Source organism: Rhamphochromis longiceps, linkage group LG10, assembly GCF_057381845.1.
Source record: "Rhamphochromis longiceps isolate RC_006_pf linkage group LG10, R_longiceps_female_GT1.1, whole genome shotgun sequence".
In the NCBI taxonomy this organism is placed as follows: domain Eukaryota; kingdom Metazoa; phylum Chordata; class Actinopteri; order Cichliformes; family Cichlidae; genus Rhamphochromis; species Rhamphochromis longiceps.
This window is the reverse complement of record NC_140566.1, coordinates 34,308,103-34,323,609: the sequence shown is the minus strand read 5'-3', so window position 1 is coordinate 34,323,609 and position 15,507 is coordinate 34,308,103. Positions and strand designations below refer to the sequence as shown.

At 41.5% G+C, this 15,507-nt stretch overlaps 1 protein-coding gene across 1 annotated transcript in view; it reads right to left on the bottom strand.

Annotated features, from left to right (window-relative positions):
* The window catches only part of LOC146661278 (glutamate receptor 1-like), a 111,363-nt gene extending 96,839 nt beyond the window's left edge, over window positions 1-14,524 (bottom strand). The window contains exons 1-2 of the mRNA XM_085421382.1: window positions 14,038-14,524; window positions 2,150-2,284 (exon numbers count right to left, since the gene is read on the bottom strand). Of these exons, the coding sequence (XP_085277508.1) occupies window positions 2,150-2,284; window positions 14,038-14,131 (229 nt within the window). The 5' untranslated portion in view covers window positions 14,132-14,524. The remainder of the gene's footprint in view (window positions 1-2,149; window positions 2,285-14,037) is intronic.
* Between the last annotated feature and the right edge of the window lie 983 nt (window positions 14,525-15,507).

The window sequence follows — 15,507 nt, the reverse complement described above, 5'->3', positions numbered from 1 at the left end:
GCTCCCCGGAGCCAGAGTCCATTTAGTGGCGAGCTCCCCATGGTCTGCGTCCATTTACTGCCGCAACGTGCCCTTTTGAAGCCAGGCTCCATGTACTTGTGTTTACCCTGTAAATCCCAGGTCTGCTGAATGAAGTCTGGATGACGGGAGAATGATGCACTGACCCATGACGGTGAGTGCAGCGGACGGCAGGCTAACCCTTCAAAAAACCCAGTCAGACAAGCACCACAGAGAGCCAAATGATACACTAACAATGCACAAAAGCATCCGAGCAAAAGCGCACATTCAGTAGCTACAAAAACCATGTGTTATATCATCAAGACCCAAAAATAACCGGCAGGAAATTTGCTTTGCTGAATTTGACACTGAAGTCTTAAACATGTATTTGCTGCAAAATCCTGTCTTTAAAAATCATTTCAAACCTTCCAAAATAAAAAGTCTGGAAATAGAACTATGGCACAATTTGCTGCCTTGTAACTGCGGTCAAAGCAAAGCAGCGGGGCAGTTAAACTGACCCGAAATCTGTTTTCAGCCCTTAAAATTCAAATTCTATTTGTCCTTTGGTGAAGTTAAGAGGGCAAATCACCAAACACCAAATTTTAACATCGCTAAAATATACAGTGATGATGTAGAAGTCTCAGAAACTCATATAAACTCTTGACTTTAAAGTGTTAAATAGATTTAGCATGTGACCAAAAAATTTTGAACGTGTGGGACTAAAAAAGGTTATTTGATCTTATCTTAAAAATGCTAAAGTTACTGTAAAAACTCTTTTATACTCCTGGACTTTTTCCATTATTTTCTAACTCATCATTGGCTCTCTGATCAAGATCTCCAGTAATGTTCTTCATGTCTTTTTTGACACTTTCTCAGTTCAGTGAATGAAGCCGGAGCAGCATCAGCTGCAGAGACTGTTTGTTTGGTTCCTGAAAGCGAGCCCTCGAATGCAGCGCACTCCACTGTCACAACAATCGCTCTATTACTTCATACATGTAGAACGTCTCCTGTCAGCCTGCAACTCCACACACCAACATTAAGAAGTGCTGAAACCTCGGAGAAGTTGAGACATTCTTCTCTCGGGATCTAATAATGCCGCAGCAGAAGCATCGGTGCTGCAGGACACCAGCGGCATGTCTGACGTCGTGGGAGGAATGTGATTCAGATGTTTGGAGCACTTTGTGGTAAGAGACCGTGCGGAGTAAGCCGATGATGAAACAGCTGCAGTGTTATTCAAATATGAGCTCTGCCAGTTGTTTGGGCACGTGTAACCTGACAGATAAACTACATTTTTACATCCACATACAGCCGAAAATAAGTACATCAAAGTCAGGGGACTGGAGCACACAGGTCATAAGTTATGAAGGTACATTTTACATTTTCATATAAACAAGCTTTCTGATTGTTGCAAATGTCTCCGAGTTCTGCAGATGGTTCTTATTTTTCTTGTAATTGTTTCCTTGATGAGTTCACGCTGATCACCACAGGCTGAGCTGGATGATGCTTTAATGACGGCTTCACTCATAAATGTTGAGCAAACTCTGAGCGAAGCCACTCCTTTCTGTCTGCTGTTATGAAATAATAAAAGTACTCCACAGTGAGCGCTGATAATTTCATTACAGAGAAAGGAAACATCAGACTGTTTGTAGAGTTAATAAACCGTGTTGTTGCTACATTTCAGCAAAGCAGAGTGACCTCCAAATCCACCGGACCAGTGGCAGCCAGTTCCATCCCAAAACTGTTGAGCAAAACTCAACTTTGATCTGATCCAACTGCACCAGTGTGAGGTAAACATCCTCTATGCCCCGCTGCGTTTTGGAATCTGGGATATGAGTGCACAAAGAAAAGGAAAAAAAAAAGCACAGCCGGAGATGCTTTGTTTCAAAGATTTATGCACCAGGTCCTCCTGCTTGCATTCATTCATATCAATTCAGATATCTAAAAGATGAGCATGGCACCTGAACCGCTTTGTAAAATGAAATTAAATCAAGTAGAAACGCTCCATGGAAACTAACTGCTGAAGCACAGGTGCACAAAATGCTGTTTATACCAGAATTAAAAAGCTCAGTTAAAAATGTGGTAAAATACCCCAAACACCAACAAAGAGTCACCCTCTGGCCCGCCCCAGAGCGCCATCGGTCTATGAACTTACAGGCGTAGGTCATGGCGAAACTGCTGCTCGTGTCCACCATGTCCACCTGTGGCACCAGCTTGGGGATGTCCTGGTTTTGTGCCAGGGCGAAACGAAACACCTCGTACTCATGGGAGTCACCGGGGAAAAGGCCTCCTGTTGACAAACACACAGAGACACACAGAGGGTGTTCTTCAGTGTCCCAAAGCACAAAGGACAGGAAAGCCCCAGAGAGAGAAACGACCGCTCACCCACAAGCCCAAAAACACCTTTACAGTAAGAGCTGACGCCGTTTGATTTAACATGAAATCAGATACAAGAGTGAAATCTTTATTGAGCTGTTCATAGTGATTGTGCTTTATAGGACCGCCCTGAAGAGCGCCCCCACTTTATGCTGTTCTTAGAGTATAAATGCAAACAGAGTTTATAAAAGCAGCTCTGTGTCACACTCAGTAAAACTTTAAATTAAACCTCAAAAAGTCAAAAGAAAAGGAAATCAAGGGTCAACGCATCGCCCTGCTTCCCTCTGCAGAAAAGCTAATGGTGTGTTCTGGATTATTGCAGGAAAAACGTCTCTCCGCAAAGCAAAAATTTTATAATAATGTCCATGACGTAACATTGTGCTAATTAGCTCGTGCTAGTTATTCATGTGGAGCTGTTTAGCACAATTAAAGCATGTTAGTCTTTCCCGTAAACGACGTTGATTAGCTGCGTATATACGAATGTGAATCGCATCATTGGGTGGAGCAGCCAGTTTCCGGTCACTTACTAACTTAAACTGCAAAACAGAATTGTTAACGTATTTGTTTTAGTTTCAATTCAGGTTAGATTTTCTGTGCGCAGAGACGTGCCAGCAGTGCGCGATTGCGCACGCGCGTAGCTTAGAGGGAACATTGCCTGCAAGTCATCTGCACCTTTAGCAGGGAGCTAATGAAGCTCATGAGTCTACTGTTAAGCTAGCTTCTCTTACTCATATAGAAATGCCTTAAAAAAAACCCAATTGGAACTAAATGATGTAATTGTGGGGCTTCTCCTGTTTCGCCTTAAAGGACTGTTATTTAAAATATGTCTAACCACTTTTTTTCAGTGTGGAGCTTTAGTTACTCAACCATCTAAAGATTTTGTCTATAAAGTGGTCAATGTGGATGCCACTTCCTGCTGCTGATAGCCAGAAACAGCAGTCAGCAGCCGTGTCTCACTCCTGTCTGAACTTGGAACCTTTGTCCTGTTTAAGGCCAAAATTCCTCAGTTCCTATGAAGTGAAACATTTTCACGTGTTCAGCTCATATTAGTCTACTTAAGGCCGCTAATCAGGGTCAGGTTTCATTCTCTGTTGTCTGTAAATGAGGTTAAATGTGGCTCCTTGTCTTCATGCTGGGTGGAAATGAATAAACTCCCAGCTTCTCTCTCCTCCAGCTTGCTGTTCTTAATTTGATGTCCATATAGTCGTGATAGAGCAGCCATGCTAACAATAGCAAAGAAGATTTCTTCCAATTTATTTCGCTTTCATGTCCCCAATAAAAGAAAAGTGGAGCTGAACTGTGTGTTTTCATACTTGCATGTAAGTGTATTCACACTCACTGCTCCTGAGCACCTCAAACTCCAACTTTACCCTAAAATAAGAAATGGGAGTAAAGTTAAGAAACTTTGAGATGCTTGATTGTGCTGCCCGTGAGCTGGCTGCTCACACAGAGTTTACCATTGTCACTAATAATGACGAGTGCCCGCTTTGCTGTAATTGCTGTTAAAAGCCTCTTTTCTCTGCTCTTACTGGAGCCATTTTACGGCACTCATACCCTCTCAGCATAATGGTTTCTAGGGTCACGTGGAAATTATCCAAACACTTAAACTCCGACTGACTGACCCTCTTCTGTTTTCTGTGCTGAAGGAGGAAGAGATGCTTTCATATGACTGCACAGCAGGGCGCTCCAACTTCCTCGATTCAAATGTTAATTTATGTTTTTCTTTCTTTTTGTGGTGAAGCTTTCACGACTCTTCTTCTCAGCAGGAAAGTAAAAATTGCTCTGTCCTCTGTCTCCACACAAACAGATCTTTGAATAAAGCAGTTTAATAAAAGGTTTCAGTTTCCAGCTTTTTTCGCAGTTATGGTTGATTTTCTGCTGCTGTTTGGTGACATTTAGGCACAAATTTTCTGCAGTTAAAGAAAAAGGAAGGAAACCATCTTTCTTCTGCATCGAGCTTCTCCTTCATCTTTATTTAGCCAGTCAGTGCAGAAATTAGCATCGCCATGGTTTCCTCAACAGAAACATATTGAGATTTTTACAGAGCTTCTTAGATCATCACATAAAAATAAATGTGGGGAAATAAAAGTTTATGATACGCACAAATTCAGTTCAGCATCTCCACAATTTGATGCCATTTTTATTATTGAGTAAGTGGGATTTCAGTCACCAGAGGGGGGCGATATGGAGCACAAAAAATTCATACTTTTCACACTCCTACTGTATATTAGTTTTTCCAACAAAGCACGGTGCGGGTCATCACTTTGTATTCACATTTGAAATTGTTGATCAGTTTGTTTCAGCCAAGGCCCCCTAAAATAGACATGAGCAGCTTCACTGTGGCCATCATTATGATTTTTATTCCAAACGTCCTGATAACTCACATCTGAGGTTCACACTCAGAGAGAAGGTGTTTTTTTCCCGATCATTGCAGTATAACACAAAGTCAGCTGAACTTCGCAGATATCAATGTGTCCAGACAGGAAGCACCCATTACACTGCAGAGACACCAACAGGACATTAATCCAGCTGCACGGTGTCTGTCTCACTGCAGGACGCCGGCCCCTTGTGGATTCTGGATCTGACAGTTCGGTCAGAGACGAGCACAGAAGCTCACTTTGTTCTTCCTCACACAGGAGCAAATAAGGCTCCGTCCAGTTCTGTTTTTAATGACCCATCACACTCCTGAGAATGTGCTGGTCGATATGGATGTGCCATCCTGGAGGAGATGAACCCGTGCCCAGATCCAGCCTGAATGAGCTGCAGGTACCGTCTCATTCCACCAGCAGTGACAAAGACATGAACGGAAAGAAAAAAAAAAAAAAAAAAAAAGCAGCCAGGAGGGATGAGCAGAGCGCAGCAGTCTGTGGTCAGCACCTGCAAGACCATTCCCTTTATTTGGGGTTTGTCCAGCGCACCTGCTGCCACTTTCATCTGTAAAGCAGGTGAAACGGATTCACAGTTTATGCTTCCCAACTGGACACACTGTCTCTGAAGTTTGACTGTGTTATTCATTTAACCCAGTCGAGCATTTTGGAGACTTTTTCTTTGTGTCCTACCCAGTTACTGTTTTTTTAAACTGGTAGTTATACAAGTCAGTATCATATTTAGTCATTATTACCTTAGGAGAACACGAAGATATTCAAACTTTACAATAACTTTTTAATACAAGACAGCTGTTATGATTCATCACCTTCCAACCGCCTCCATGTCTGTGTAACCAGGTCATAAATTACATAATGTTATAATTACACAAAATGTGTTCTAGACCCCAAACCCCTCCTATCATACCTGACTTTTAGGACCTTCAAGCCTGTAGTTATGTTCATTATCAGTTAGAGCCCCTTCTCCTTCTTTGGTGCAACCCTATAAATACGGGGTACCCCTTTGGCCCCTCCCCTTTTCCACAGTTCCCCTGTGGGAGAGGTTGGGGTCATTTCTTTCCCAACACTGTACAACACACATAATGTATATTTAGCCACCCTGATGTTTCTGATTGTGTTTTAGTTCAGTTATTGTCATCACTGTGCCCGTCTTTGGTAGATACTGTAAATGTGTAGTATGCGTGTGCCACATGTGTTATAGGCACAGTTAATGCTATCATGAATAGATCATTTTTGTTAGCTTGGAAGTTGTGGTGGGTTGAGCTAACCCTCTTCCTTACGGTTTACATTTGGTTGTAGGAGCTGGAGCGGGCAAGTTGGAGGTCTTTCTTTCTTTTACCTTTCAGTGTCAGACAACGCAGGAACACACCGGTTACAGCTGCTTGTCATATATTTTACATGACCTTCAAAAAAGATGGTTTCTCATGTACGCAACAGGAAACATGAGGAGACATTTTCACTTGTAATGAATGCTCCAGTGCAGCTAACCCAGCTCAGCCAAAGCAAAGTTTCTGCCCAATGAACACACTGCACATTTAAATGCATAAAAACAGTGAAAAGATAATCATAAATAGGGATAAAAGTAACAATATCACATAACAGGAGTCATGACACCACAGGAAATATTTAAATCCCACATCAAGCACATCAGCCAGGAGGAACGCAAACACAAAATGGGACATTTTTGCTGTTTACAGTTTCAAAATAAAAATCTCAGTACACACACACACACACACACACACACAAATATCATTTCTAGCCACACTACTAAGGCATCAGTTAATACACAAACAGTGCTTGAACTCAATGGAAGATTTCGTGAAGGGAAGAAAAGCTGTGAAAGAGTATTTAATAGGTCGCAAGTAAAGAGAAGCTCAGAGAATGTGACGGCACTTACCCCAGGCTCCTCTGTCAAAACTATGATATCCAGATGGACTACAAAATGAGCTCAATGAGTTTTGAGCAGTTTGTTGCAAAATTTTACTTCATTGTGAAGGTTGGAGTACTTCTTAAAGCGGGGTGGGCACCTCCAGGCCTCGAGGGCCAGTGTCCCTGCAGGTTTTAGATGTGTCCTTGAACCATCACAGCTGATTTAAATGGCTAAATTAGCTCCTGCAGTTCTCCAGAGGCCTGGTAACGAACTAATCATGTGATTCAGGTGTGTTGACCCAAGGTGAGATCTAAAACCTGCAGGACACCGGCCCTCGAGGCCTGGAGTCCGACACCCCTGTCTTAAAGGAACATACAACCTTTGCAGTTTCTCATTTTCCTTCCTGATCCAGTGGAACTCCAGCTCTCGTCTTTGTTTGGATTTCTATGACAGTGTCAGGGCTCTGTGTGCGGGCAGGCGGAGGTGAGGATCCAAATGCAGGACTCAGAGACTGAGTGCAACTCAAAAACCACAGCTTTATTGCTGGCAGAAAACAAAACAGAAACCTAACTGGGAAAACCCACAAACTGGACACACAGGCAAAATCTGATGGTACAACACGACACTGGCACAAAGAAACATGGGGCTTAAACACACTAAGGAGGTCATCAAGGAATTAGAGACAGCAGGGGAACACAGCCGGGAGGAATGAGACCTAACGAGACAGGGGGAGCGAAGCTAGAAACACTGACATCAGACATAACCCTTCAAAATAAAACAGGAAACAATTCACAAAGACAGACTAAACATGGACTTTACACAGAGGGAACACACGGGCAGAGAAGACGAAGCACAGAACTAAACCTAAACTAAACACGAGGGCATAAGAACAAAACTTAAGAACTAAACCCTAAACCAGAATAAACTGAAACGTAGACTTATAATAATAATCAAAGCAGGATAACTAAAGAATCAGACATAAATCATAATACAGAAGAATACCAGAAACATAAGAAACTGAAAATGCTGGGTCAACATGACAGACAGAAGTCAAATTCCCTCCATTTGTCACTTATCACTGAAGCATGTTCAGTCACATGACTTAACTGGACTTTTTTCAGTCAACTGGGGTCACAATATGTTTGCCCATGAATACAATAATAATAGAATAAATTAATTTCTTCATTTCTGCATCTGTGTACTCCATGTCTCCATCTTTAAACTTTATATAACTTGAAGTCTCCTTTGCAAAACCTGAATGAGGCACTATGCTCGGATAAAGGTTTTGTTAATGATAGAGTTTGTTGTGTATATTTGACCTAGAATAAAATCTGCAATCCCTAGACAGTTTGTGAAATTTTATTAGAATCATTTATGATTTATTCATCAGAGAAATGAGGGCTGGAAGCAATCCATCTGCTGTGACTGAAGCTATAAAGACGTGCAGGAGTGCCGAGGCGCTCTGGTTGGGCGTGCAGGGTCACGCTGCAGGAGGGATTTTATTCCAGTAAAATGAAGGTTAGTTCAACTTGATGCCAAATGAGCATCCCACCTGAGTGGAAGCCACAGCGGGAATCTGGACCAGCGGCCTGATGAATCACATTTAAACTTCATTTTGGCAGCGTAACACGCGCTACAGCCCACAGCTGCCTCATCCACACATCGCTGAGTGTGAGCCGACCAGTCGAGGCTCGACATGGGAATAGACGAGGAGGCAGAGGAGTCCCCGCTTCATAAACTCCCGCTGAACGTCTGTTTACTGACATCAGGACTGAGGGCAGAAAACAATACTGAGCCCCTGCTTTACTTGAGCTCGCTGCATGAAAATGGTAGCATAGAAATGTAAGTTACATAACTAAAGTCCTGAGGACGCAGAATATTCACTCTTGTACGACTTTGTTATAACCGCATGTTGGTATTTTTTTCCTTTTTCTGGAGCTTTATGCATCACTAATATCAGATGTTAACAGTTTTAATCACTGGGCACTTTTGCAGGTTATATATTTTAATTTGATCAATAACTTGAATGAATCACTGATTAAAATAACTCTAGTAATTCCATTTGAAGCAGCTGCAGCCTTGCTAACAGGATAGCGCATTTAACCACCAAGCCTGAAGCTTCCTCCACACTCTGCATCACCTGAGTCCTTGGATCCAGTTGTGATATTATTTGAGAACATCAGGATGATCTCTCCCAGATTTTCTTGTTCAAGCTAAATATGTATCTGAGAAGCAGCAAGAGCCAGTGTCCAACTCTGTGCTCCCACAGCAAGAAATCCTGCAAAACCTCCTCAATCCAAATCTGAACCCAACGCATCTAATAAAAGTGGGGATTCTGATTAAAAGGCACTAACCCTAACCTCTACTTTTACTTAGTAAAGCTGGATTTTTACTCCCCCAGGGGATGAATAGGTATATACTAAAGTATGACCACTTTTACTTGCATTGCATTGCTTCCATCACTGGGCTTGCAGTTTAGCCCCTTATAAGAAATGAATCAGTGACCCCTGTTTAATCTTATTTGGTATGCATTATTTAAACATCTGAACGTCTGTAAGCTGCTTTGCATCCCATTTAATTAGTCTCAACTTTGCTGTCACTGACCTGGGGTCTGCTCTGTAGTGGTCCCGACTGAATTAGCGTTAGAGCTCTATATGTAGAGTCTCATAGTGCAAGATGTTGAGTAATGGCAGGGTTGACTCCATCTGTCCCTAAATGAAAGTGACTTTGAGCAAGAGAACCACACCATCTATGTGAGCCTACATGAGAGGCACAGAGTGTTTTACAACCAGCTAAATAATAACAGTTGAACCATTAGGACACAAATCATAAGCTCTTTTCTCAGTTTTTAATATTATATAATGATGGAAAAAAAGGTACATTTAAAAGGAGAATAAATCATCAATAACTCCATCTAGTGATATAACAGCAAAGCACAAGTATTTAGACTTGACAGTAAAACTGTAAAGTGACCCGAGCAGACTGCGGTTTAACACAGAGCTGAAGGAAATCACTAAAGCCTCAGGAAATACTTCAGATTAATGAAAAGATACAGTTAAATTTAGAAATATGATAAAAATATGATAAAGTCATTCCAAAGAAAGATTGCAGGCTCCTCTCTGACAGTCCCATCGGCCGGGATGTCTCAGAGGAAATTATAAGAACCATCAAACAGGCAAAGTCAGGATTATCATAACACACCATCGTACAATAAAAACACAGTTAATACGCTAATGTGTGGCATTAGAGCTGCAATCATTAAATGATCAGTCCTCTGAGAGAAAATGAATCCACCCACTCCGCAAACGGACATCTTCACGCATCTCAGCAACAAGCAGACTAAACAGCTGATCAGGTTCAGAGGTGACTGGCTCATAAATTAATAGCTCAATATGGAAAATCCTGTTGTGTACATGTAGCCTCGGGGCTAGCTGAGGGGATTAGAGTCTGGGACTTACTACTGGGATGTCCTGATCATGTTTATTGACATGAGAAATGGTAGCCCTATATGGCTCTGTTCATGGTGTTAATTCTTCTAATCCCTATGGATTAATATAATAACCATACTTCTCTTTAAAAAACACTTTGCGTTCTTAAGTGATGTTAGCCATGCTGTGGCCTGTCTCTCTCTCCGGCTCCTGAATTCCAGCCCATGTCTTTATCGCTCTCTCCCTCTAAAGTTCTGATTCTCTTATTTCAATTGTAAATTTAAATTTAGGAATTTGTCCATAAAAACAGACAATGTTCTTTCATGATTCTGTCCATGGTGCTGAATATTACCGTCTGACTTTCTTTTTTTTTTTTACTTTTTATTTTCATTTTTTAAATTGAAAACGAACAACAAACAAACAGAAACAAACAATAAAAGACATTTACAGTTATGGGACAGAGTAGGTATCATCAACTAGCCAAAGCTTGACTGGCCATTATGACCAAAAAAAATAAAAAATATTCTCAGGAACACACTCTAGTATCTTTATCTTTCAAACATAGCCTCCACCCTCTGAGGACCGAACACAGAAAATACGGGCGTATTAATAATAATAATAATAAAAAATAATAATTATAATAGTAACAGTATTGGTAATTACAGAAATTTAAAACAAAAAAAAAAAAACAAAAAAAACAAAAAAAAAAAACAAAGGAAACAAAAAAAGAAAAAAAAAAAAAGAAAAAAGAAAAACATATCGTGTGAACCCCTCCCACCATCCCCCCACCCCTTTACCCCTGTATGGCTCTCAACTTCATCACATTCGTGTATACAAACAGCCCATATTTACACCCGTCTATACACAAGAATCAGCACAACATTCAAGAATTCTGATCAGAAGGGCCTAACCCAGGATCAATTCAGGGTAAACCCAGAGGAATTTACATCATCTCTATATTCTGTCAAGTCCAAAGACGGTAATACTGAAAGAAATGGTCCCCAAATTTTTTTAAAGGTTCCGTATTTCCCTTTTACACTATGCGATATCTTCTCAGGTGTACAGTATGATGCTAACTCATTAATCCAATATCTCAGTGTTGGAGAATTTTCAGATTTCCAATGTGTCAGAATACATTTTTTAACTGCAGTACTCGCAAGTAAAATAAAATATTTCTTGTGGTAATCCACATTTATAGAATCTATATCACCTAAAATCCATAGTTTTGGGTCCATTTCGACTTGGATCCCAATTACCCTTGAAATTATTTCAGTAGTCCGTCTCCAGAACTCCTCTATTACTGGGCAATTCCACAGCATATGAAGAAGATCACCATCTATCACCTTACATCTCAAACATTTGGGAGAGTAATTAATATCAATTTTATGTAATCTGTAAGGTGTATAATATGTCCTGTGGAATATATTAAATTGCATTTGTCTATGATTTGTAGAAATTAACATGGTCTGTGCCTGTTCCATTAGATGGTACCATTCTACCTCTTCATAGACATAACCCAGATCTGCCTCCCATTTTCTTTTCAGTGACGTTTTGTTGTAGTCAGGTAATTTTTCATTAATAATAGTGTATATTGAAGATACTATTCCTTTTATTGACTTCCATGGTTTGGTGCAAAGATGCGTTTCAAAAGGACTTTCTTTAGGAATCTCAGGGAATGTTCCTTTGGTTTTTTCTTTGATCCAGTCTCTTATTTGTAGAAATTTAAAAAAATTTTGGTCTGGAAGTTTAAATTTTTCCTTTAGTTGTTGGAAGTCAATAAATGTATCATTATTATATAGATCGGCAACAGTTCGAATATTTCTATCCTTCCATCCCCGCAATATGGAGTCGGAAATATGATGGGAGAGATCAGGATTGCCCCATAGGGGTGTCCTTCTAAGAAAAGAAATATTTATTTTTAGAAGTGAGTGGGATTCCTGCCAGGCACGGAAGGTGTTTAATATTATCGAATTATTTGTGAGCTTAGATAAACATTTTTTCGTACCTAGAAATGGGACGTCTTTTAATGATATGGGATTCACCTCATATTGTTCTATTGGAACCCATCGAACCTCACTCCTCTCTGCATGTAACCAGATCAAAATTGATCAGTATTGGGAGGCCAGATAATAATTCCTAAAGTTTGGTAGGTTGAGTCCTCCCCTTGAATAAGGGGCCTGTAATGAGGAGAGTTTAACTCTTGGGTTTTTCTTTTGCCATATGAAGGAGGTTATAAGTTTATTTAATTCTTTGAAGAAACTTTTTGGAACATTTATAGGGAGACATTGAAATAAATAGGTAAACTTAGGCAAAATGTTCATTTTAACAACATTAATTCTCCCTATGAGGGATAATGGAAAATCCATCCATCTCTGTATATTAAGTTTAGTTTGCTCCAACAGTTTAATATAATTTAGTTTGAATATTTTATCCTCAGATTTACCAATTTGTATGCCCAAATATTTAAATCCATTGTTACACCACTGTAGTGGATCTGTAAGAGCTCTAACACGATTATCTTGTATATTTAATGACATAATCTCACTTTTAGTATAATTTAACTTGTATCCTGAAGCTGCACTATATTCTTTAAGACAATTCATTAATGAGGGAATTGACTTGAGAGGGTCCGTTATATACAGTAGGAGGTCATCTGCATATAGAGAAAGTTTATGTTCACTTGTACCGAATTTGATTCCAGATATAGCAACATTAGTACGAATGGCCACTGCTAGTGGCTCGATCGCAATCGCAAAGAGCAAGGGAGAACCGTCTGACTTTCTGACCCCATAAATGCTGATTCTGAAATGTGTATGGCAGAAACCATATGAATCATAAAGCACATTAAGCTACTGTGACTCTGTCCTTTGTCCTAAAATAAGCCTGTAATAAGCTCTGTCTGTGTCTTTGTGACCCCCCCCCAGTCATGGCAACGTTTTAACTATATTTAATTTAAGGCCATAAAAACAATCAGTCACACCCGCCGTGACTCTGGTGCTCATGCTGGTCTACTATTGTTCGTATGTAGTAGTTTTAAACCCTTATGTCCCTGCCAGGGTTTTAAGGTCATCCTCGCAGTTATTGTTAGTTCAGCCCAGATCTCGGTTGAAATCTAGAGGCGATCGATCGTTTGCCTTTGCTGCACCTGAGTTATGGAACAGCCTCCCGATTGGCATTCGGGAGTCTGATTCTATTTTTTCTTTTAAAGCACGCCTTAAAACTTATCTTTTTGAACTTGCCTTTTCTACCCGTTAAATGCTGACTGTTAACTGCGACCTATTGCATTTAACTTTTTACTATTCCTTCATTCTTGGTGTTCTCTATCATGCGGCACTGGGTCTGCTATAATCTATGTGCTGCAGTCCATTTTATTAGTGGCTTTCTACTGTGAACATTGTCTGCTGTTCTTATTATATTTGATATTAATGCTCTTAACTGTATTATTTTATTGTTTTTCTGTAAAGCACTTTGGTATGCCTAGGCTTTTAATGTGCTCTATAAATAAAGGTTGTTGTTGTTGTTGTTCTGTCCGTGGTGCTGAAGCCGGTATCCCCATTTTCCCTCAATGATTCTCATATTTAACGATTTTTGAGCCATGTTTGAATCAACTCAGTTGTTGGTTGTTGAGTCTGTGACTCTGTCCGCGGTGCTGATCTCCATAATCTTCCCGCCGCTGAGAATCACCGTGAACAACCTCCGCCTGGCGTCACAGTGGTAAAGGTGCCCTGCGTTTTGCAGCGATATTAAAGTGCTGCAGACACAAAAAGCGCCTGTCCTCGCGTGGAAATATAAACCCTAACTTAGTGTAAGTAAGGGAGTCCCGATCACAGAAGCACATCGACACAAAGTCACAGCAGGAACGTTCGAGACAGTCTGGAGGAGCGCAAGCACTCGGGTCCAGGCGTCCACGCGTGAATCATGATATGAATGATCTGAATATGTGGGGGTCGGGCTGGTCAGACCCGGGTTCTCGGGGCTCACTCACCTATGTTGATGTTAGTTGGGAAACTTGTGCCGCTGCAGAGCCCGAGCAGCAGCGGGAGCAGTGCTGAGGGCAGCGGGCAGCTCTGCGGCCGCATGGTTCCTCCTGCAGTCCCAGAGGAGCCGCCGTAATCCCATTCACAGCTGACCGGAGAGACGCTCCGCAGCCCGCGAGCACACTCACGTCCACCGGTAGCGCTCCTCTCTGTGTGTGTGTGTCTCGGAGTCCTTCCCTCTTTTCTAACATCCACACTCGGAGCGCAGAGCCGTGCTGCCGCTGAGACTGTACCTCTCTCACCCCCTCCACTCTCTCACCCTCTCTCTCTTTCTGCTGCGCACATCAGTCAAGTGTAGTTACACCAAAATCAGTGCGTGACATTACTGTGAAACACATTTGGCCACACGACAAAAAGAGTTCAGCAGGTCAGATTTCTGTTAGTGAAGGATCGCCCGCTTCTCCCGCTGGTCACTGAGATTCACACATGTGCTAACTGTTTACACCTTTCACCGTCACGGGATCTGGTCAGTTTACAGACTTCAGTCTTTTCCTTCTAAACCTTCCCATCCGGTGCGAGCAGGCTTCTGAGCTGCGCGGGGAAACCCGGTTGGATTTCAAGTCCCACGCCTTAACCACTCGGCCATCACTGAGGCAGCGCCTCTAACTGTCCTCCTAAATCAGTGGTTATGGGTTCGAGACCCATCCTAGGAGTATATCAGCGTGACCGGAGCAGTGGCTGTTTGGTGGAACAAAGAAAGGCAACTGCAGCCCTGAGAACTTTTTTTTTCTTGGACTGACCTTCACAGAAAAGCCTGGTGGTGACTTAGAACCACGAAAAGTTTAGAGCAAAGAGCAAAAACCTGCAGTTCCTCGAACGTCCACTTGAGGCTCCAACAGTGGAAATAACACATTTATATCTTTCTCCAAAACCAGTTTTGGTTTTTGCTGCTAATTTAACATGGCTGCTGCTAGTTCACAACACACCCGTATGTTCTCCTAACACACCTGCTGACATTGTTCACAATCTTGCAGCCCTGCTGTTCTCTCATGTGTGTGTTTGTGTGCGTGTGTGTGAGAGAGAGTTAACCTCACTCTTCAGCCTCACACAGCTGGAAGTAACGAGCTCACCTGAGGGCTCAGCTGATGCCTGAACTCACATCAGCATTGGAGAGGAACTGAAACAGAACCGTGGACCCAACTCACCAGAAATCTTCTTCCACCACGTTCTCTAATGTCATGAACTTTTGTTCAGAGTCCAACCAGAACGACTAGTTCTGACACAAAGCTGTATTATTAGCTGTATCGTTACATGAAATCATAATTTTATCTCATCTTATCTAATGTGACCACAAACCCAAACTCAAATGGGTTTGCAGATGTCAACCTGTTGCTAAAACAGAATGCAGACAGAAGACAAACCAATATCTTCTTTCAGCCAATCAGAGCTTTGCTCAGTCCCCAGGCTTTTAGCTTCAA